The sequence below is a fragment of the Pseudorca crassidens genome, chromosome 18 (assembly GCF_039906515.1).
Source record: "Pseudorca crassidens isolate mPseCra1 chromosome 18, mPseCra1.hap1, whole genome shotgun sequence".
NCBI lineage: Eukaryota > Metazoa > Chordata > Mammalia > Artiodactyla > Delphinidae > Pseudorca > Pseudorca crassidens.
In genome coordinates, this window is record NC_090313.1 from 80,021,110 (window position 1) to 80,042,342 (window position 21,233).

At 38.6% G+C, this 21,233-nt stretch overlaps 1 protein-coding gene across 4 annotated transcripts in view; it reads right to left on the bottom strand.

Annotated features, from left to right (window-relative positions):
* RNF17 (ring finger protein 17) overlaps positions 1 to 21,233 on the bottom strand; it is a 110,846-nt gene that overhangs the window by 55,756 nt on the left and 33,857 nt on the right. For all 4 annotated transcript variants that reach the window (XM_067713866.1, XM_067713865.1, XM_067713864.1 and 1 more), the window contains 5 exons: positions 18,876 to 19,065; positions 17,212 to 17,380; positions 15,695 to 15,885; positions 14,389 to 14,530; positions 2,425 to 2,578 (listed from right to left, as the gene is read on the bottom strand). In XM_067713866.1, coding sequence (XP_067569967.1) covers positions 2,425 to 2,578; positions 14,389 to 14,530; positions 15,695 to 15,885; positions 17,212 to 17,380; positions 18,876 to 19,065 — 846 coding nt within the window. The remainder of the gene's footprint in view (positions 1 to 2,424; positions 2,579 to 14,388; positions 14,531 to 15,694; positions 15,886 to 17,211; positions 17,381 to 18,875; positions 19,066 to 21,233) is intronic.

Genomic DNA, 21,233 nt, shown 5'->3' on the forward strand with positions numbered 1-21,233 from the left:
GGGATGGGACTTAAAAGAACAGTTTTCCCCAAATTATCAATCATGTGTGAGTAGAATCGGGAGACATGGAAGGTCTCAAAATTTCCCTTCCATTTATTCTCTCTGAGGAAAATGCTCCACCAAAATATGGGAGTAAACCGAAAAGGTAAATGAGATCCAGAAAACAAGCAATCCAATTTAGGAAAACAAGTGAAATAAATTCCCAAAATAACAAGCCTAGGGGACAAGCAGTCTAATTGGAGCAAATAATAGGATGTTTTCACTGTTACGAAAAAAAAAAAAAATCAAACCAGCATTATCTGAAAAGTCTAATCATGTGGAAAATTGTTTTAAACTACTAGGAAAATGTAGCCATAGGTTACTGGCCAAAAAGTTCTTTCGGTTTTTAAAGTAAAAATAAAAGACACATTTTTCATTTTCACCAAGCACTTCATTGAACAACATATTCACCCTTTTTGTTCCACTACCTTCTGCCATTTTTCAGGCAACTTCATAATTTGATCTTCCCAAAACTTATCTTTTTGAACAAAGAACTGTTCCAGGTGCCTTTTACAGTCTTCCAGGAGATGGAAATTTTTTCCATTAAGAGAATTTTGTGAAGACCGAAATAAATGGAAATCTCAAGGTGTAATGTCTGGCGAATACAGCGGATGAATCAGAACTTCCCAGCTAAGCTGTAACAGTTTTTGCCTGGTCATCAAAGAAACATGCAGTTTTGTGTTACCCTGATGGAAGAGTATGTGTTTTCTTTCTTTCTTTCTTTTATTTTTTTTTCTTGGCAGTACGCGGGCCTCTCACTGTTGTGGCCTCTCCTGTTGCGGAGCACAGGCTCCGGACACGCAGGCCCAGCGGCCATGGCTCACGGGCCCAGCCGCTCCGTGGCATGTGGGATCTTCCCGGACCGGAGCACGAACCCGTGTCCCCTGCATTGGCAGGCGGACTCTCAACCACTGCGCCACCAGGGAAGCCCAGAGTATGTGTTTTCCGTTGACTAATTCTGGACGCTTTTCGTCGAGTGCTGCTTTCAGTTGGTCTAATTGGGAGCAGTACTTGTTGGAATTAATCGTTTGGTTTTCCGGAAGGAGCTCATGATAAGAGGATTCCCTTCCAATCCCACTATATACGCGACATCACCTTCTTTGGATGAAGACTGGCCTTTGGTGTGGTTGGTGGTGGTTCATTTTGCTTGCCCCACGATCTCTTCCGTTCCACATTATTGTACAGTATCCACTTTTCATCCTCCGTCACAATTTGTTTTAAAAATGGAATGTTTTTGTTACGTTTCAGTGGAGAATCGCATGAGGAAATACAGTCAAGAAGGTTTTTTTCGCTTAACTAACGTGGAACCCAAACATCAAAGCGATGAACGTAACCAAGCTGGTGCAAATGATTTTCAACCCTTGATTTGGATGTTTTGAGTATGTCAGCTACTCAAAAGCATCTCCAGCATGGTATGACGTTGACTGTTCTCAATTAATGTCTCTATTTGATCGATATCAACTTCAACTGGTCTACCTGACAGTGGAGCATCGTCCAGCAAGAAATCTCCAGCATGAAACTTCGCAAACCACTTTTGACACGTTCTATCAGTCACTGCACCTTCTCCATACACTGCACAAATCTTTTTTTGCGTTTCAGTCGCGTTTTTACCTTTCTTGAAATAATAAAGCATAATATGCCAAAAATGTTGCTTTCTCTTCCATCTTCAAAATTAAAATGGCTACACAAATTTCACCAATTTTGATGTTTCTTTTTAAATGCACGCTGATACGACAGCTGTCACAATACAACAAACAATACAATTGTTTCGAATGAAGTTAAAGACAACTAAGTGCTATGAGAGCCATCTTACGGGAGAAACAAACCTTTTGGCCAACCCAATGAAAGAAAATGGAGTGAAAAACTGATGCAATTATTAACTCAGAATTAAACTATACTTTATGGAGTAGCACTGAAAATACCTGCATAGAATAAGAATATAACTAAAAATTTTGATATATCAATAACTATGTGGGGGGAGAGAGGGGACAAAAGAGCTACAAGAGATCTAAAATTCATATAACATAATTAATACCTAAGATTGAAGTACCTACAAAGTATTATATTATTTAGAAGAAACAACACAGATAAATAACAAAAAGTATTTATCTTTTTGGAGAAGAGTGAAGTATGTGTCATTTACCACTATTTAACTTTCTCAATAAGGCAATGTTAGAAAACAAGAAAAAAAATGGTGAAGTCCTAGTCAAATCGAATGAAATCTAAGGAGCCAGAGGTTCATCTATCAACACTATTGCTAGCTTTCTAAAGAGCAAAACTGTAAGATCAAATAATATCACTTCCATGATTTAATTTGTACTGACTCAAATGGTATCAATTTTTAAGCATAACACTTCCCTGAGGAAATAGTGTGCAATTTCCTACCAATAACTTTTGCTCGGTACCAAACTCCATCTTCAAATTTAGCTACACAGGCTTGATCTTGAACTGGACAGAGGATTTCAAGATTTTCTGCATCTTCATTTTTATAGAATTCCTCAATTGCCTTTAATACAAATAAAAAATCCAGGCTCTTTATCTAAGAAACAGAGTTAAAGCAGGGATTAAAGCACTGTAGTTTCATAGAAACTTAAAATTTAAGTGTTGCATGTTTATAGGCACTGCTCATAAAATTATGAAATATTAGAACTGAATTAGATATAAGCTGTCATGTAATTTATATCTGAAATATTTTGTTACAGAAGCAGTATATAAAATTAGCATATATAAACATAACAAAATTTTTAAAAATCACATTTTTCCAGATATCTAAAACGTATATGCTTCTAGGTATTTTTCTTTTTTTTTGGCTGTGCTGTGCAGCTTGCAGGATCTTAGTTCCCTGATCAGGGACTGAACCCAGGCCCAGAGCAGTGAAAGTGCTGAGTCCTAATCACTGGGCCACCAGGGAACTCCCGCTCCTAGATCTTTTTCTAAGCACACTTTCCATACTTTTGTATGTACCAAAAATGAGACCATACCATACGTATAATTCGATAATCTGCATTTTTCTATCAATTCTCACTTTTTCTGCTTCAGTAAGTGTTCCTACTAGTACTTCTAGACCATATTAGATTTCCCTAACTGACCAAACCCAGTATCCAATCTAAGACTACATGTTATATTTGGTTACCTCAATAAGTCTTATAATTTAGTGTAGTGTTCTTTTTAAAATGACCCTGTCTTATTAAAGACAGTGTGCTATTTTTCTGCAGAATGCCCCATCTTCTGGATTTATGTGGTTATGTTTTCATCCTGTTATTTATCTTGTTCCTCCACCGAGCAGGGCCTATCCCTGGAATTTCTCCCAAACTGAGAGTTGTATCTACAAGTTTGATGGATTCAAGCCAAATCTTTTGGCTAGAATACGTCAAGTTGCAACAAATCAAGACACAATATTACTGACTCACTAAGGATATGCTAAGATTCACCTACAGAAAGGGCTTGTGATTCTCATCCCTTCATTATACAGTTACGTTTTTCCCTTGTGGTCACCAAGTAATTCATGTAGTACTACTCTGGCATTGTATGAACGTCCAATTTCCCATCAGCCATCCATCTAATGGTTTTAATGTGAATTGATAAATCTTCTTTAATAAATCAATCATTTCAGTAGAGTTTGTGAAATGACTGCATAATTGAATAGAGCTTTATCTTATTAAATGGGACTATTTGGTTACTTTAAAACCTGATGTTCTTATACTACTTAAAACACAGCTCCTAAAACAAAACCAAGGATGAATGTTTATTTTTCCAAATACCAATTCTTAAGATGAAAAATATTTTAAAATCCATCTCAAATGGTCAAAAAATGAAGTTTTTCTCTTTTGTGGGTATAATAATGCAAGTGGAAATTTTCTGAATCTTTTGTTATTTCATATAAATTATTTTCACAACACTTTAAACCTTTCTCTTTTTTTTTCCACAGTACATTGTTGTAATTGTTCTATTTTATTGTTGGTTATTGTTGTTAATCTCTTGCTGTGCCTAATTTATAAATTAAACTGTATCTTAGGTATACATGTATAGGAAAAAACATCATATATACAGGGTTCAGTACTGTCCACAGTTTCAGGCGTCCACTGGGAGTCTTGTATCCCCTGCAGACAAGGGGGGACCACTATATGTGATGGAGGAAATGGACGGAGGTCTGGATGCACAGACTGTAAACCTTTATTTCTAAGTAGGTATTATTCTTATTCTTCCATTAACAGATTACCCAAATGGAACACTGGAAAATTCAACAGAGAAATGACATCAGCAAAACAGCAGACTCTGAAGCTCCAAGCTCTTGTGTCCCCACAGAAACACTGAAAAAATGAGAAACCATCTGAACCAACTTTGTTAGAGCTCTGGGAAACAAAGGCTTACAGCACCCAAGCAAACACCCAATCAAGCTTTCAACATTCAAGGAAATCAACATAAACATTTGCTGAACACGAGCTAAAAGAACAGAGAGGCTTCAGTGATCACATACTAGGAATAGTATTTGTAAGAATAGTTTGAAAAAGTCTCAAAATAAACCAACTACTAGTCTTCAACAATTTTAAGAAATCCAGGATGTGTGTGGCGGGTGATCTTTCAGAGTTCTGTAATAGTCAATGCCCAATTTTCAACAAGAAATCAGAAGGCATACAAAGAAACAGGAAAACATGGCTCATTCCAAGGAACAAAATAAACAGACAGAAATCAGCCCTTAGGAAGCCCAGATAATGGATTTACTAGACAAAGACTTTAGAACAACTGTCTTAAATATGCTCAAAGAGCTAAAGGAAAACATGGACAAAGAACTAGAGAAAACCAGGAAAACAATAAAGGATTAAAATGAAAGTATCAACAAAGAGACAGTAATTATAAAAAGGAATCAAATTCTGGAGATGAAAAGTACAATAACTGAAACAAAAAATATTCTGGAGGGGTTCAATAGCAGATTTGATCAGGCAGAAGAGTCAGTGAACTTGAATATAGGACAACTGAAATAGCGAGGAACAGAAAGAAGAAAGAATTAAGTGAACAGAGCCCAAAGTATTTGTCAGATATTAATCACACCAATATATGCATTATGGGAGTCCCAGAAAGAGAGGAGAGAAAGAAAGGAGCAGAAAGAGTATCTGAAGAAATAATGACCAAAAACTTCCCAAATTTGATGAAATACACAAATCTACAAATCCAAGCAATATTATGGGTTGATTTGTGTCTCCTCCAAAAAGATATGTTGGAGTTGTAATCCCCAGAACCTCAAAACATGACCTTATTTGGAGATACGGTATTTATCAAGTTAAAATGAGGTCGTTAAAGTAGGCCTTAATCCAATGTGATTGGTGTCCTTATTAAAAGGGGTAAATTTGGGCACAAAGACACATACACAGGAGAATGCATGTAAAGATGAAGGCAGAAACTGGAGTGAGGCAGAAGCCACTGAACACCAAATTTTCCAGCTAACCACCAGAAGCTAGGGAAAAAGGCATGGAATAGATTCTCACTCACAACCTTCAGAAGGAACCAACACTACTAACAACTTGATCTCACACTTCTAGATTCCAGAATTGTGAGACAATAAATTTACGCTGTTTAAGCCACTTAACTTGTGGAACTTTCTTATGGCACCCTTAAGAAATGAATACAGATTTTGGAATAGGAAAGTAGTGTGCTGTTGTAATAAATACCTAACATATGAGAGAAGCTTTGAAATTGGATAATGAATAGAAAGAAAAGGAAGAATTATGCGGTACTTGAATGAAAATAACCAGATTGCTTTGGAAAGATTACTGGCAGAAATATGGATGTTAAAGGTGCTTCTGGTGAGATTTCAGACAGAAATGAGGAATACGATACTGAAAACTGGAGGAAAGGCAATCCTTGTTACACAGTGGTAGAGAACTTGGTTGAATTATGTTCTACTGGGTGAAAAGTTGAACTTGGATATTTAGCTGAGGACACTGCTAAGCAAAGTGTCAAAGTGCCAGCCAGGTTTCTCCTTGCTGCTTATAATAAAATGTGAGAGGACAGACATAAATTGAAGAATAAATTGTTAAACATAAAGGAAGCAGAATCTGAAGATTTAGAAAATTCTCAGCCTATATGTATTTCAAAAAATGAGAAAGCAAGCTCTGGAGTGAACACCAAGGGCATGGCTGGACAGTGTCTGCTCAAGAGATTATGGGTAGGGCTTCCCTGGTGGCACAGTGGTTGGGAGTCCGCCTGCCGATGCGGGGGATGCGGGTTCATGCCCCAGTCTGGGAGGATCCCACATGCCGCTGGGCGGCTGGGCCCGTGGGCCATGGCCGCTGAGCCTGCGCGTCCGGAGCCTGTGCTACACAATGGGAGAGGCCGCAGTGGTGGGAGGCCCGCGTACAGCAAAAAAAAAAAAAAAAAAAAAAAAAAAGAGATTATGGGTATACGACTTGTGGATCTAATCATTCATCTCAGCAGAAACAATGCCAGCGTGAACTGAAGGGGACAGAGGTGAGAGGAAATGAAGGGGGGCCGGTGGGCTTGTGGGATTCTATAGGCAGGAAGTGAGCTGACAGAGCTATTCAGTTATGAACTTATGTTTCAAGAAAAGGGAAGACTGATCCTGAAGGAGATTCAGAGGCGAGTGTGTCTGCAACTGCTACTCAGGCCCAGAGGGCACAGACCTGAGAGGCAGGGCTGGTTCCTCCTCTGTTCCAGGGATGGGGCCTCCTCCTGGGTTCCAGAGGGTTGGGATAAATCCTCAATTCCAATGGGTGAGGTTGCTGCCATGACTGAAGGGGTAGGGCCACCACCCTAGTGGGACTGGAGGACAGAGCATCCAGCCAATGAGGATTATTCTCAAGCCATAAGAATCTAATGGAATTTTCCCTGCTAGGTTTTAGACTTACTGTCTAGTCTCACAGATTCAGAGACAGAGAGGAGTTCTGCCTCAGCTTGAGTTAAACAATTCTTACCTATACCTGATTCAGATAATCAGGGATTTAGTGATTTTATATGAGATTCTGGATTTAGATTTGATGCTAGAATGATTAAGATTTTTTGGAATGTTGGGATGGGGTTATTGCATGTGGGGAGGAAATTTTTGATACAGCAGAAAGTGGACTGCTTATGGGTTGAATTGTGTCCTCCCCCCCAAATATGTTGAAGTTCTAACCCCCCCAGTACCTCAGCATGTGTCCTTATTTGGAGATAGGGTTTTACCTTGATAGGTATTATCAAGTTAAAGTCTTAGGCGGGACCTAATTCAACATGACTGTTGTCTGTATTAAAAAACTGAGACAGACAAGTACACAGAGAGAGTGCCATGTGAAGGAAGCAGAGACTGGGATGATGCAGCAGAAGCCAGTGAGTGCTAAAGACTGCCGGCAAACCACCAAATCTAGGGGAGAGACATGGAACAGATCACAGACCTCACCCTCCCAGACCACAGAAGGAACCAACTCTGCCAACACCTTGACCTTAAACTTGCAGACTCCAGAACTGTGAGAAAATAAATTTCTGCTTTTTTAAACTACCTACTATATGGCACTTTTTGCACGAGGGGGGTGGGAGTGGGCATGCCACACAGCTTGTGGGATCTCAGTTCCCTGACCACAGATTGAACCTGGCTCCTGGCAGTGAAAGCGCAGAGTTCTAACCACTGTACTGCCAGGCAATTCCCTGTGGCACTTCGTTATAGCTGCCCTAGAAAGTTACTATACTCAAAAAACGCAAAGTAGGATAAATTCAAAGAGAGACACACTAGATGCATGATAAACAAACTGTCAACAGCCAAAGACAAAGTGAGAGTTGTGAAAGCAGCAAGAGAGAAGTGACTTGTCATATATAAGGGATCATCAATAAGATTATCATCTGACTTCTCATCAGAAATCCTGGAGGTCAGAAGATAATATTAAACTGTTGAAAGAAAAAAAGCATCAACTGAGAATTACAGATCCAGCAAAACTATCCTTCAAAAGACAGGAAGAAATAAGCTATTCACAGATAAACAAGAGGTGAGGAAGTTCACTAACACCAGACCTGTCTTATAAACAATGCTAAAGGGAGTCATTCAGGAGGAAATGAAAGGTGCTAGAGTGTAACTCAGAGCCACATTAAAATGTAAAGATCTGTGGTTAACATAAATACGTGGACAAATATGAAAGCCAATATTATCAACTTTAGTTTGTAATTCCACTTTTATTTTCTACAGGATTTAAAAGATAAATGCATAAAAATAATTATAAATCTACATTATTGAGCACACAATGTACAAAGATTCATTTCTGAGATCAATAATATAAAAGGAGAATGGAGTTATACACGAGTAGGGTTTTGTTCAATTAAAGTTGGTAACAATTTGTATTAACTTCTGTCACTTTAGGATGTTATATGTAATCCCCATGGTAACAATAGATAAATATATAGATACACAAAACGAAATAAGAAGGGAACCAAAACATGACGCTACAGTATTTCCACACCCATGTTCATTGCAGCATCATTCACAATAGTCAAGAGGTAGAAGCAAACCAAATGTCCATCAATGGATGAATGAATTAATAAAATGTGATATATACATACAATGGAATATTAGTCAGCCTTAAAGAAGTTAAGTCCTGTCACATGCTACAACATAGGGCATTATGCTAAGTGAAAAAAGCCAGTGCCAAAAGGACAAATACAGGTATCCCTGCTATCTGAAAGCGGGGTGTTCCTATGAAATCTTTTGTAAGCCAAAATGCAGTAGGGCTTCCCTGGTGGCGCAGTGGTTGAGAGTCCGCCTGCCGATGCAGGGGACACGGGTTCGTGCCCCAGTCCGGGAAGATCCCACATGCCGCGGAGCGGCTGCGCCCGTGAGCCATGGCCGCTGAGCCTGCGCGTCCGGAGCCTGTTGCTCCACAATGGGAGAGGCCACGACAGTGAGAGGCCTGCGTACCGCCAAAAAAAAAAAAAAAAAGTAGTAGTAACCAAAAATTCTCTTCAGATTTCTTTCAGTTAGTAAAAACAGATACTAACACAGGTCTTTCAGAAAAGCGAAGCTGGTGTAAAGCGAACTTTCGAAAAGCAGGGTAAAGCTGTACTGTATGATTCCACTTACACAAAGTATCTAAATAGCCAAATTCATAGAAAAAGAAAGTAGAATTGTAGTTGTCAGTGGTTGAGGGTAGAATGAAATACGGAGTTACTGTTCAAGGGGCACTGAGTTTCAGTTTTGCAAGATGAACAGATTCTAGAGGTCTGTTGTACAACAACATGAATATAGTGAACACTACTGAATGTACATCTTAAAGTGGTTAAGAGGGCAAATTTTGTATGTGAAGGACTGACAGATTTTCTTCTAAGAACAGTAACAGGACAGGATGCATGCTTTTGCCACTGCTATTTAATATATTATTTTAAGTTCTAGCCAGAGTAATTAGGCAAAAAAAGATAGAAAAGCCAAACAAATTGACAAAGAGTAGGAAAATGATCTCTTTTTGCAGATGACATGACCTTACAGGTAGAAAACCCTAAGATGCCACAAAAATACTAGTAGGTCTAATAAATGAATTCGGCAAAGATGTAGGATACAAAATGAACCCACAAAAAAATCAGATGCATTTCTACAAAATAACAATGAACAGTCTGAAAAGGAAATCAAGAAAACAATTCATTTTACAATAGAATAAAAAGAATATACTCAGGAATAAACATAATCGAGGATGCTACAGACGTGTACACTTGTTGTACACTACACAACACTGCTGAAATGAATGAAGACAAAATAAAGATGCAAAGATCTCCCATGTTCATGAACTGAAAGATTTAATATTGTTAAGATGTCAGCACCCAAAGCAATCTACAATTCAAAGCCATCCCTATCAAAATCCCAACGATGTTTCATGTAGAATAGAAAAACGCATCTGAAAAGTCACATGGAATCTCAAGGGACCCCAAACTTCCAAAACAAACTTGAAAAGGAACAAAGTTGGAGAGCTCACACATCCTGATTTCAAAACTTGCTACAAAGCCACAGTAATTAAAACAGTGTGCCACTCAGCATTCAGACAAGGAATAAAAGGTATCCAAATTGGAAGGGAAGAGGTAAAATTGTCACTATATGGAGATGACATGATACTATACATAGAAAACCCTAAGGATGCCACACAAAAACTACAAGATCTGGGACTTCCCTGATGGTCCAGTGGGTAAGACTCCACACTCCCAATGCAGGGGGCCTGGGTTCAATCCCTGGTCGGGAAACTAGATCCCACATGCGTGCTGCAACTAAGAGTCTGCATGCCACAACTAAGAATCTGCATGCTGCAACTGAGACCTGGTACAGCCTAAATAACTAAATATTAAAAAAAAAAAAAAGCTCTACTAGATCTAATAAAGGAATTCAGCAAAGTAGCAGGATACAAGATTAACATTCAGAAATCAGTTGCATTTCTTTACACTAACAATAAAATAATATCAGAAAGGGAATGTAAAAAAAAAAACCTTTTAAAATTGCACCCAAAAAAACCCACCTTGGAATAAACCTGACCAAGGAGCTGAAAGACTTATATGCTGAGAACTATAAAACATTAATAAAGGAAATTACAGAGGAATCAAAGGAATGGAAAGATATCCCACGCTCTCAGATTGGAAGAATTAATACTGTTAAAATGGCAATACTACCCAAAGCAATCTACAGATTTAATGAGATCCCTATCAAATTACCCATGACAGTTTTCAGAGAACTAGAACAATAATCCAAAAACTTACATGGAAACATAAAATACCCAGAACTGCCAAAGCAATCCTGAGGAAAATAACAAAGCAGGAGGCATAATTCTCCCAGATTTCAGACAATACTACAAAGCTACAGGAATCAAAGCAGTGTGGTATTGGTACAAAAACAGACATATGGATCAATGGAACAGAACAGAGAGCCCAGAAATAAACCCACACATCTACGATCAATTAATCTTCAAAAAGGAGGCAAGAGGGCTTCCCTGGTGGTGCAGTGGTTGAGAGTCCGCCTGCCGATGCAGGGAACACGGGTTCGTGCCCCGGTCTGGGAGGGTCCCACATGCTGCGGAATGGCTGGGCCCGTGAGCCATGGCCGCTGAGCCTGTGCGTCCGGAGCCTGTGCTCCACAACGGGAGAAGCCACAACAGTGAGAGGCCCGCATACCGCAAAAAAAAAAAAAAAAAAGGAGGCAAGAATATAAAATGGGAAAAAGTCTCTTTAGCAGTGGTGCTGGGAAAGTCGGACAGCTGAATGTAAATCAGTGAAGTTAGAACACACCCTCACGCCATGCACAAAAAATAAACTCAAATGAGATGGCTTGAAGACTTTTATAAGACATAAAACCATAAAACTCCTAGAAGAGAGCATAGGCAAAACATTCTCTGACATAAACTGTACCAATGTTTTCTTAGGTCAGTCTCCCAAGGCAATAGAAATTAAAACAAAAACAAACAAACAGGACCTGATGAAACTCACAAGCTTTTGCACAGCAAAGAAAACCATAAACAAAACGAAAAGACAACCTACAGTATGGGAGAAAATATTTGCAAATGATACAACCGACAAGGGCTTAATCTCCAAAATATATAAACAGCTCATACAACTCAACAACAACAACAACAAAAAACCCAACTGAAAAATGAGCAGGAGACCTTAATAGACATTTCTCCAAAGAAGACATACAGATGGTCAGTAGGCACGTGAAAAGATGCTCCACATGACTGACTATTAGAGAAATGCATATCAAAACTACAATGAGGTACCACCTCACACTGGTCAGAATGGCCACCATTAAAAAAGTCTATAGGGGGATTTCCCTGGTGGTGCAGTGGTTAAGAATCCACCTGTCAATGCAGGGGTCACGGGTTCGAGCCCTGGTCCAGGAAGATCCCACATGCCACGGAGCAACTAAGCCCACACGCCACAACTACTGAGCCCGTGTGCCACAACTACTGAAGCTCGCGTGCCTAGAGCTCATGCTCTGAAACAAGAGAAGCCACTGCAATGAGAAGGCTGCACACCACAACGAAGAGTAGCCCCCACTCGACACAACTAGAGAATGCCTGCGTGCAGCAACTAAGACCCAACACAGCCATTAAAAAAAAAAAAAGAAAAAGTCTATAGGGACTTCCCTGATGGTCCAGTGATTAAGACTCCGTGCTTCCACTGCAGGGGGCACAGGTTCGATCCCTGGCTGGGGAACTAAGATCCTGCATGCCATGTGGCATGACCAAAAAAGTAAATAAAAGCAAAAAAATTAAAAATATTAAAAGTCTACAAATAACAAACGCTGGAGAGGCTGTGGAGAAAAGGGAACCCTCCTACACTGTTAGTGGGAATGTAAATTGGTGCAGCCACTATGGAGAACAGTATGGAGGTTTTAGAAAACTAAAAATAGAGATATACCATATGATCCAGCAATTCCACTCCTGGGCATATATCCAGAGAAAACTATAATTCAAAAAGATACATGCACCCCTATGTTCACAGCAACACCATTCACAATAGCCATGACATGGAAGCAACCTAAATGTCCATCGAAAGATGAAAGGAAAAAGAAGATGTGGTATATATATACAATGGAATACTATTCAGCCATAGAAAAGAACAAAATAATGCCACTTGCAGCAACATGGATGCAACAAGAGATTATCATACTAAGTGAAGTAATTCAGAAAGAGAAAGACAAATACCATATGATATCACTTACATGTAGAATCTAAAATATGGCAAAAATGAACCTATCTATAAAACAGAAATAGACTCACAGACATAGAAAACACTTGTGGTTGCCAAGGGGGAGGGTGAGAGGCAGAGGGATGGACTGTGAGTCTGGGGTTGGTAGATGCAAACTATTACATTTACAGTGGATAAACAACAAGGTCCTACTGTACAGCACAGGGAACAATATTCAATCTCCTGGGATAAACCATAATGGAAAAGAATATTAAAAAAGAATGTAGGGCTTCCCTGGTGGCGCAGTGGCTGAGAGTCCACCTGCCGATGCAGGGGACACGGGTTTGTGCCCTGGTCTGGGAAGATCCCACATGCCGCGGAGCGGCTGCGCCCGTGAGCCATGGCCGCTGAGCCTGCGCGTCCGGAGCCTGTGCTCCGCAACGCGAGAGGCCACAGTGGTGACACCCGCATACCGCAAAAAAAAAAAAAAAAAAAGGATGTATATATGTATATAACTGAGTCACTCTGCAGTGCAGCAGAGATTGGCACACTGTAAATCAACTATACTTCAATTAAAAAAAAAAAACAACCAAAAAAACCAGTGTGCTACTGCCATAAGGACAGATGGATGGACCAATGGAATAGAAAAGAGAGCCCAGAAATAAACATTCACGTATATGGTCAACTGAGTTTTGACAAGAGTGCCCAGACCATACAACGGAGAAAAGACCATCTTTTCAACAAACAGTGCTGGGTAAACTGGATATCCAAATGGGAAAGAATGAACCTTTCCCTTACACCATATATAAAAATTAGCTCAAAATAACTCAAAGACCTAAATGTAAGAGCTAAAACTATAAAACTCACAGAAGAAAACACAGGGGGGAAAAGCTTCACGATGTTAGATTGGCAATGATTTCTTGGATATGACATCAAAATACCGGCAACAAAAGAAAAAGTAGATAAACTGGACTTTATCAATTAAAAATTTTGAAAGAATGCTATCAAGAGAGTGATAAGGTAAGCCACAGAATAAGAGATAACATCTGAAAATGATATATCTGATAAAGCATTAATATCCATAATGTATAAAGATCTCCTATAACCCAACAACAGCAAAATAAATAATCCAATTCAAAAATGGGCAATGGACTGGAATTAACTCATTCTAAGGGCCATACTGCTTTGTGTGACACATAAAGCATGGACACAAAGAGATCAATAAAGATAAACTTTAATGCTGGTAGCTATCTAAAACAGACCCATCAGTCATATACCCAAAATTTTCTATGAATGCCTTTAATCTGAATCTATTTTGGTATTGTAATTCAGAAAATTACCTAGGAATAAGAAGTAAATTCTCATACATTATCAGAAGCAGGTGTTATCATTTTATTTTGATTTGCCAGCTCTATGTGCTCTCCTGGTTTCTAGATTTCAGAAGGTAGCAAGAAACATTTACACATTAGGGATCCTTCATTTTCCTTCCCCTCCATACTTCACTAACTTGCCTGATAAATTTAGATTTCCTTCAATTTACTATGAATCACGTGAATTTCTTGTTTAAAAACAAGGAACTACCAAGCTACTAAGAAACTTAAATTTGCAGAAGGTTGATAGTGGTTTGCTCTCAATTCATACTGGGCACTCACTTCCATTATAAATTTCTACTTAAAATTTGAAAAAATACTTTGTCTCAAAGGACCACTATATACTTACCAACTGAAGATAGAAATCAGTAGGACTATTTATATGACAAACCATAACTGAAACATCTGTCATTTCCTTAGGCAAAACAGGTGGATGATAGTGTAAAGTCGTATTTTTTTCAGAGTGACTTCTTGATAACTGAGACCTAAACCTAATTAAAAGCATAAGCAAGAGCCATTAAGTCTCTCTTCTCTCAGTGGATTAATTGATCTGAAGAAAGGACTTACACACATACTGATTTATCTACGAAGAGTATTTTTCCAATTTCTCTCTTCTAACTTACAACATTTCTTAGTATTGTCTCCAATTATCAAACCAGGATAAATAAGAGGTCAAGTCTCAAAACTCAATAATTAACCTTCAAGTTTGTGCTGGAACATTTGTGAGTTGGGCCTGTATGTTCTACTCAAAGTTTCTACTCTTTTGGTTGACAATACCCAGCATCTATGGTAGCAATCAGAAAGGCCAGCTGAGGGGTTTCTGTGACCCCTTTCAGCTCCAATACTCTACTTAAGTTTTATTTTTCCAGAATGGAATCTACTTGGGTCACTTCCAGAGTCGTGTAATTGCTCAGGACAGAAAGTAGTATCTTCCATTATCTCTGTGGTTACTTAGTCATCTTACTTTGCTCATCAGACATGAGAAAGGAAAGAAATTTAAGTATCTACTCTAGATTCATACATTAAATATAGAGTGGTGATCATGATCTTATTCCAAAGGTTAGAAAATGTAAGAACTCTTAAACTATAATTCTTAAAACCCTAGTGGAGCTACTTGTAAAAGTTAGCAAGAGTCTAAAAAAATGTTCCTATCTACCAATAGTTTCTATTTTGAGCTACCTTAATTTTTCTATTTCCTTAAATCAAATGACCTGAATGCAATCTTCACAGACAACCATACTTAGAAAACTCTGACAGCAATATTTTTAACCTCTTCGAGTATGTTAGGATGTCCCTGGTGGTCTAGTGGTTAGGATTTGGTGCGCCCTCTTAGTGTATGTTACAGTTCACTTTAGAGCCCATCTTTTTTTTTTTTGCGGTACCCAGGCCTCTCACTGTTGTGGCCTCTCCCGTTACGGAGCACAGGCTCCGGACGCGCCTGCTCAGCGGCCATGGCTCACAAACCCAGCCGCTCCGCTGCACGCAGGATCCTCCTGGACCGGGCCATGAACCCGCGTCCCCCGCGTCGGCAGGCGGACTCCCAACCACTGCGCCACCAGGGAGGCCCCAGAGCCCATATTTTTTAAAGGTAAAATCTGCTGTTCCAATTTATAGCTATAACCTTGAAAATATTTACATTTTAATAAGTTACCTACCTTGCTAGTTCCATAAAAACTAATGCATCTCTAAGAGACACAGGCATATCACTGCTTATTTTATTTGTTGGTGGCTTCTGCAGATCTACAATTAGCACACCATCTTCTTCTTTAAAAACTTTCATTAAAACAGCCTTCTTATTTACCATTTTCAAAAATTCTATTTTAGCTTCTTCTCCCCAGCCTTCAGTCTGTGGAAAAAGTAAAATTCCAATGTATTCAGTAATTATAATTAGCTCTAATGGTACAATGTTGTAGATTTAGCTTTCTAACAGCCAAAGTCTGCAAATTCGAACAAAGGCACTTAACCAACCATACATATTTAGAAGCGGCTGGGCCCACAAACCCAAAGACAGTCTTTATGTATGCACAATGTACGGATCACACTTAGATTTTATAAACATGGTCTCAAGGTGACCATAAGCTGTTGTACTTCAGGACTTAGTTTTACTTCTGAATATTAATATCAAGATAATAAATAAAAGTTTAAAAATAAAACAAGTATTATGTACGAATTTTCCACTTAAACGATGAAATCCAAAAGGTAATTCTGAAAGCATGATGGAAGCCATGTAATACATTAAAGATATTTACAATCATTACCAGGTAACTTAGTTTCCATTACTAGCAATATGTGAGGTAAATGCTACTTAAACAATAAGGAAAAATACTCACCCATTGAAAAAAAAATTTCTCACTGAACTTTGAAACTTTAATTACTCATACCTAAAGTAAATTTCACAGGCCAAAACTACACATTCCTTAAAAATAAAACATCTTCTAAAGATTTTGTAAGTATAAAAGTAAAGCCCATTCAGAATAAAAAGGCAAAAAAAAAAAAAAAGATAAAATTAAAGCCAAAATAATTTTCCCATTTTGAGGAAAATACCAGGGCTAATATGTTTATGTGTTTCCTTTTACTTTTTTATTCATTTGTTCATTCTTTCAAATATTTGCTGAACGCCTACTACGTGCTCAGTGATTTGCTAAGTGTTGGAATACAAAGATGAGCAAAGGTGCAGACTCCTGCTTTCACAGACTTTATAATAATATAACTGCTTAACAAGTATTTTTACACACAATTTCTGTCTCATAGGAGTTTTAAATCTTTCTGGGAAATAAATATTCATTAATAATATAAACAGAATGCAATATAGGCTATAAGCAGTGAGCAAAGGGCCATGGAAATAGTGAAGAAATGAATGGAAACACATACCACATAACATTTAAAATTTATTTTTCTCTCCATATTTATTTGACTCCAAAATTTTATGGTTTACTTGGCTATTTCACCTATCATTATGTTCATATATGCATATTCAACTCAATTTCCCGTTAAGAACGATTCTAATTGTAGAAACTGAAGTTCATTTCCTTTTTTATTGGCACCAATAGTTTATTATACAAAATGTATTTAACAAGAGAACTGAACCTACATTCAGTAATCTGATCAGCAATGCATAGCTAAAACTGGACTATTTGGCCCCTGAATAAGAAATAATTTAAGTCTCACTTACTGAATTCTGTGGAACAATGTCTTTCAATGAGCATGGCTGTGCTAATGGCTGGATGTCTTTCAGCAGCCCTTCAATATATGGCTCAGACTTCCTCAGAGCCAGACACAAGTCATTTAGTGTGACATGCTGCTTAGCAATGTGTTCTGATCTCACATAAGTATCACCAACTCTGGGAAGAATTCAAGCAATATTTACTGAAGATAATGCTTCAAGCCCAAACTTGTCTTACCCCACAAAAGGTATGCATTTCTAAGGATACTCTCTTTAAGTTAAATCTTCTAGGAAGTTATACTCTTTTAAAAATTTATTTATTCATTTATTTTTACATCTTTATTGGATTATAATTGCTTTACAATGATGTGTTAGTTGCTGCTGTATAACAAAGTAAATCAGCTATACATATACATACATCCCCATATCTCCTCCCTCTTGTGTCTCCCTCCCACCCTCCCTATCCCTCCCCTCTAGGTGGTCACAAAGCACCTAGCTGATCTCCCTGTGCTATGCAGCTGCTTCCCACTAGCTATCTATTTTACACATGGTAGTGTATATATGTCGATGCTACTCTCTCACTTCGTCCCAGCTTACCCTTCCCCCACTGTGTCCTCATGTCCATTCTCTACATCTACATCTCTATTCCTGTCCTGACACTAGGTTCATCAGTACCATTTTTCTAGATTCTATATAAATGTGTTAATATACGGTATTTTTCTCTTAGAAAGTTATATTCTGATTCATACTATCTCACTATATAGATTTAATCTAGCTTTTATAAACACAGACACTGTTTCTACCTATAGAAATAAATCTCAACTGCCTTCATCTGGATTGTCTTTCATATACCTATTTGGTTTAAATTTAAAAGGCATAATGACACCCCCAAACAAAAATCTATTTATAAAGCTATGACCATTTAATAAAGTGACCATGCAAGAGTTAATACTGGTCCTTACTAGAAGAACATTTTCAGTTTGTTTTATTTTCCTAGAAGACTGAGGGAAACAGTTTTGAACACCTAGAGTTAGACACTATGCCACTTTAACATACAATAATGGAATTATGGAAATATGATTAAAAATTTTACTCAATCATCTGGCAACTAACCGTAACATTTTATTTAAAAGAACCATTTTTGGGGCCTCCCTGGTGGCGCAGTGGTTGAGAGTCCGCCTGCCGATGCAGGGGACACGGGTTCGTGCCCCGGTCCGGGAAGATCCCACATGCCGCGGAGCGGCTGGGTCCGTGAGCCATGGCCGCTGAGCCTGCGCATCCAAAGCCTGTGCTCCACAACAGGAGAGCCCACAACAGTGAGAGGCCCGTGTACCGCAAAAAAACAAAACAACAAAAAAAAACAAACCACCATTTTTGTGCTTCATTTCCTGCTTTGAGGCTATGTAGAAGAGCATTTAAGTTTGAAACATCAGAAAGTTCTTTTTCCAAGCTCCCCATCTAGTAACACTGATAGCTAATACTTTACTAATTTAGTAATTAGTAAGACAAATTACAGAGCAAAATAAAAGGTATATGCCTTGGAAGTGAAGAAGGATAACTTATTCCTCTCTACCTTTTCCTACTTTTCTTTCTTCTTTAGTATCTCCCCTCCTCCCCCATCACAAGTGTTTCTAAGCAGACCAGGAACACATAGTAATTATAAAATAACATACCCTGCAACAATTAGGACTTCAGAATTTCCAAAATCTACCATGAATATTTGTATTAGTGCAACTTTGTGGACTGAGAATTTGGTTGGAATACAAGGTTTTCTAATACTTTCACTTCCTATTGGAATTAATTCAGTAATAGTTCCTCGACACCACATTCCATTTTCAATACTGTTGACAAATATTCTTGCACCTAAATAATGGAGACAAATCATTATCAATGTTTATGAAGAAGAATATCTAATTAGCTCTAATTTACAAACATGTACATTAGTTCCACCACTAAGAAGTCTTAATTCATTTATTAACTGATGATACAGTACTGTGTCAAGTGCTATGAGAGGGATTAAAAGGTAGTGTATTTTGGCAGTCTGTTATACAGAAACTTATGTCCTAGACGGGGAGGTAAAAACAAAGAAAACAAAGCCAGCAGTCCTTTACTGAGGACCTGTGTTTTATAAACTATAACAAAGATGAGTAAGACCGTCCTGCTATCAAGAAGCTCAAGAAAGGAAAGGAGACAGGCAAGTGACTATAATACACTGTACTTATAACAATAAAGACCTATCCTTGTGCATGTACACACATGCAAGTACAGATATATATATACCGAAATCTATAAAATACTTTAGTAGCATAAAGGAAGCAGCAATGACATTCTCTTGGTAAAAGGGGAGTGAAAGTAAAGAAACCAAGAAAGGGAGAGTGTGAAAGGCCAAAATTAAGAAATTGATACACAGTGGAGTTCAGAGAAGGGGAAGATGAACCAAGGACCAAGCAGCAGAGGAAGACCTTATGGTCTTTCCTTATGGAGGGATCAGATGAATTACAAATTAATAACCAGAAAAAAATATCAAGTTAGAAAGAATTTTTATTTTTACTATAGGCTCAGCAATGTTCTCAGTATTTTATGTTTGAATTCACCTCCTCCCCACAACAACCCCATGGAGATGGTGCTTCCATCCCATAGGTGAGGAAACTAGGCAAAAAGAGGCTGAAAACCCAGCCGAAGCGACATGGCTACTTAGAAGAGGTAGGAAGAGAACCCAGGTAGTCTTAGAGCCCATCCTCTTAAAAACTCATCTAGCATCAGAGATATACTTGTTAAGACTTGATCACTGATTATATACAGAGAGGTGCTGCATAATCCCCTCTATACATGCTAATAAAAACAGGATAGTTGAGAGGCACATCAGGGCAACCTTTTAAGTTCTACCAAAACATCTGTTTTGGCCTTGAGATTGTCATAAACCCTTCTCTTATGCTGATATACCATATAACCAATATTCTTAGTTTTAAACTATACGCTATTAAACTATTCTTTCTTGCAACAGATGAGATAAAAGTCTATTGAAGTAATCTGTTGTTCTTTATAATGAAGAACACAGGTAGGAAAAGGGAACAAGAGGAAACTCTGCTAAAGTGTTATATTACATTTCTTCCCTTACCATTAATTTCTTGAAAGATAAATAAGGGCTTCCCTGGTGGCACAGTGGTTGAGAATCCAGGGTAATGCAGGGGACACGGGTTCGAACCCTGGTCTGGGAAGATCCCACATGCCACGGAGCAACTAAGCCCGTGTGCCACAACTGCTAAGCCTGTGAGCCACAACTACTGAAGCCCGCGCGCCTGGAGCCCGTGCTCCGCAACAAGAGAAGCCACCACAATGAGAAGCCTGTGCACCGCAACGAAGAGTAGCTCTTGCTCGCCACAACTAGAGAAAGCCCACATGCAGTAACAAAGACCCAACGCAGCCAAAAATAAAAAAATTGAAAGAAAAACGATAAATGAGTATTTAAATCATATATATCTACCTTGAAATAATAAATATCCTTGACAACTTAAAGGATGACTTTTTGGCTTTCATAGAACATTTTCTAAATCTAAACTGAGCTCTTTTGTGCATGTATTAAATTTAGAGAATTATTTGCAGCCGTAAAATTAAGTTTAACACTACACTCTTCCCTCCTTAGATATTCAGAATTTAAACATGATTTTTAAAATTAATTTATTCTATTTATTTATTTTTGGCTGTGCTGGGTCTTCATGGCTGCACACGGGCTTTTCTCTAGTTGCTGCGAGCGGGGGCTACTCTTCGTTGAGGTGCACGGGCTTCTCATTGTGGTGGCATCTCTTGTTGCAGAGCAGGGCTCTAGGTGCGTGGGCTGCAGTATTTGTGGCATGCAGGCTCAGTAGTTGTGGCACACGGGCTGTTGCTCCGTGGCATGTGGGATCTTCCCAGACCAGGGATCGAACCCATGTCCCCTGCATTGGCAGGTGGATTCTTAACCACTGCGCCACCAGGGAAGTCCCGTGGTGGCTTCTCTTGTTGCAGAGCACGGGCTCGAGGCACACAGGCTT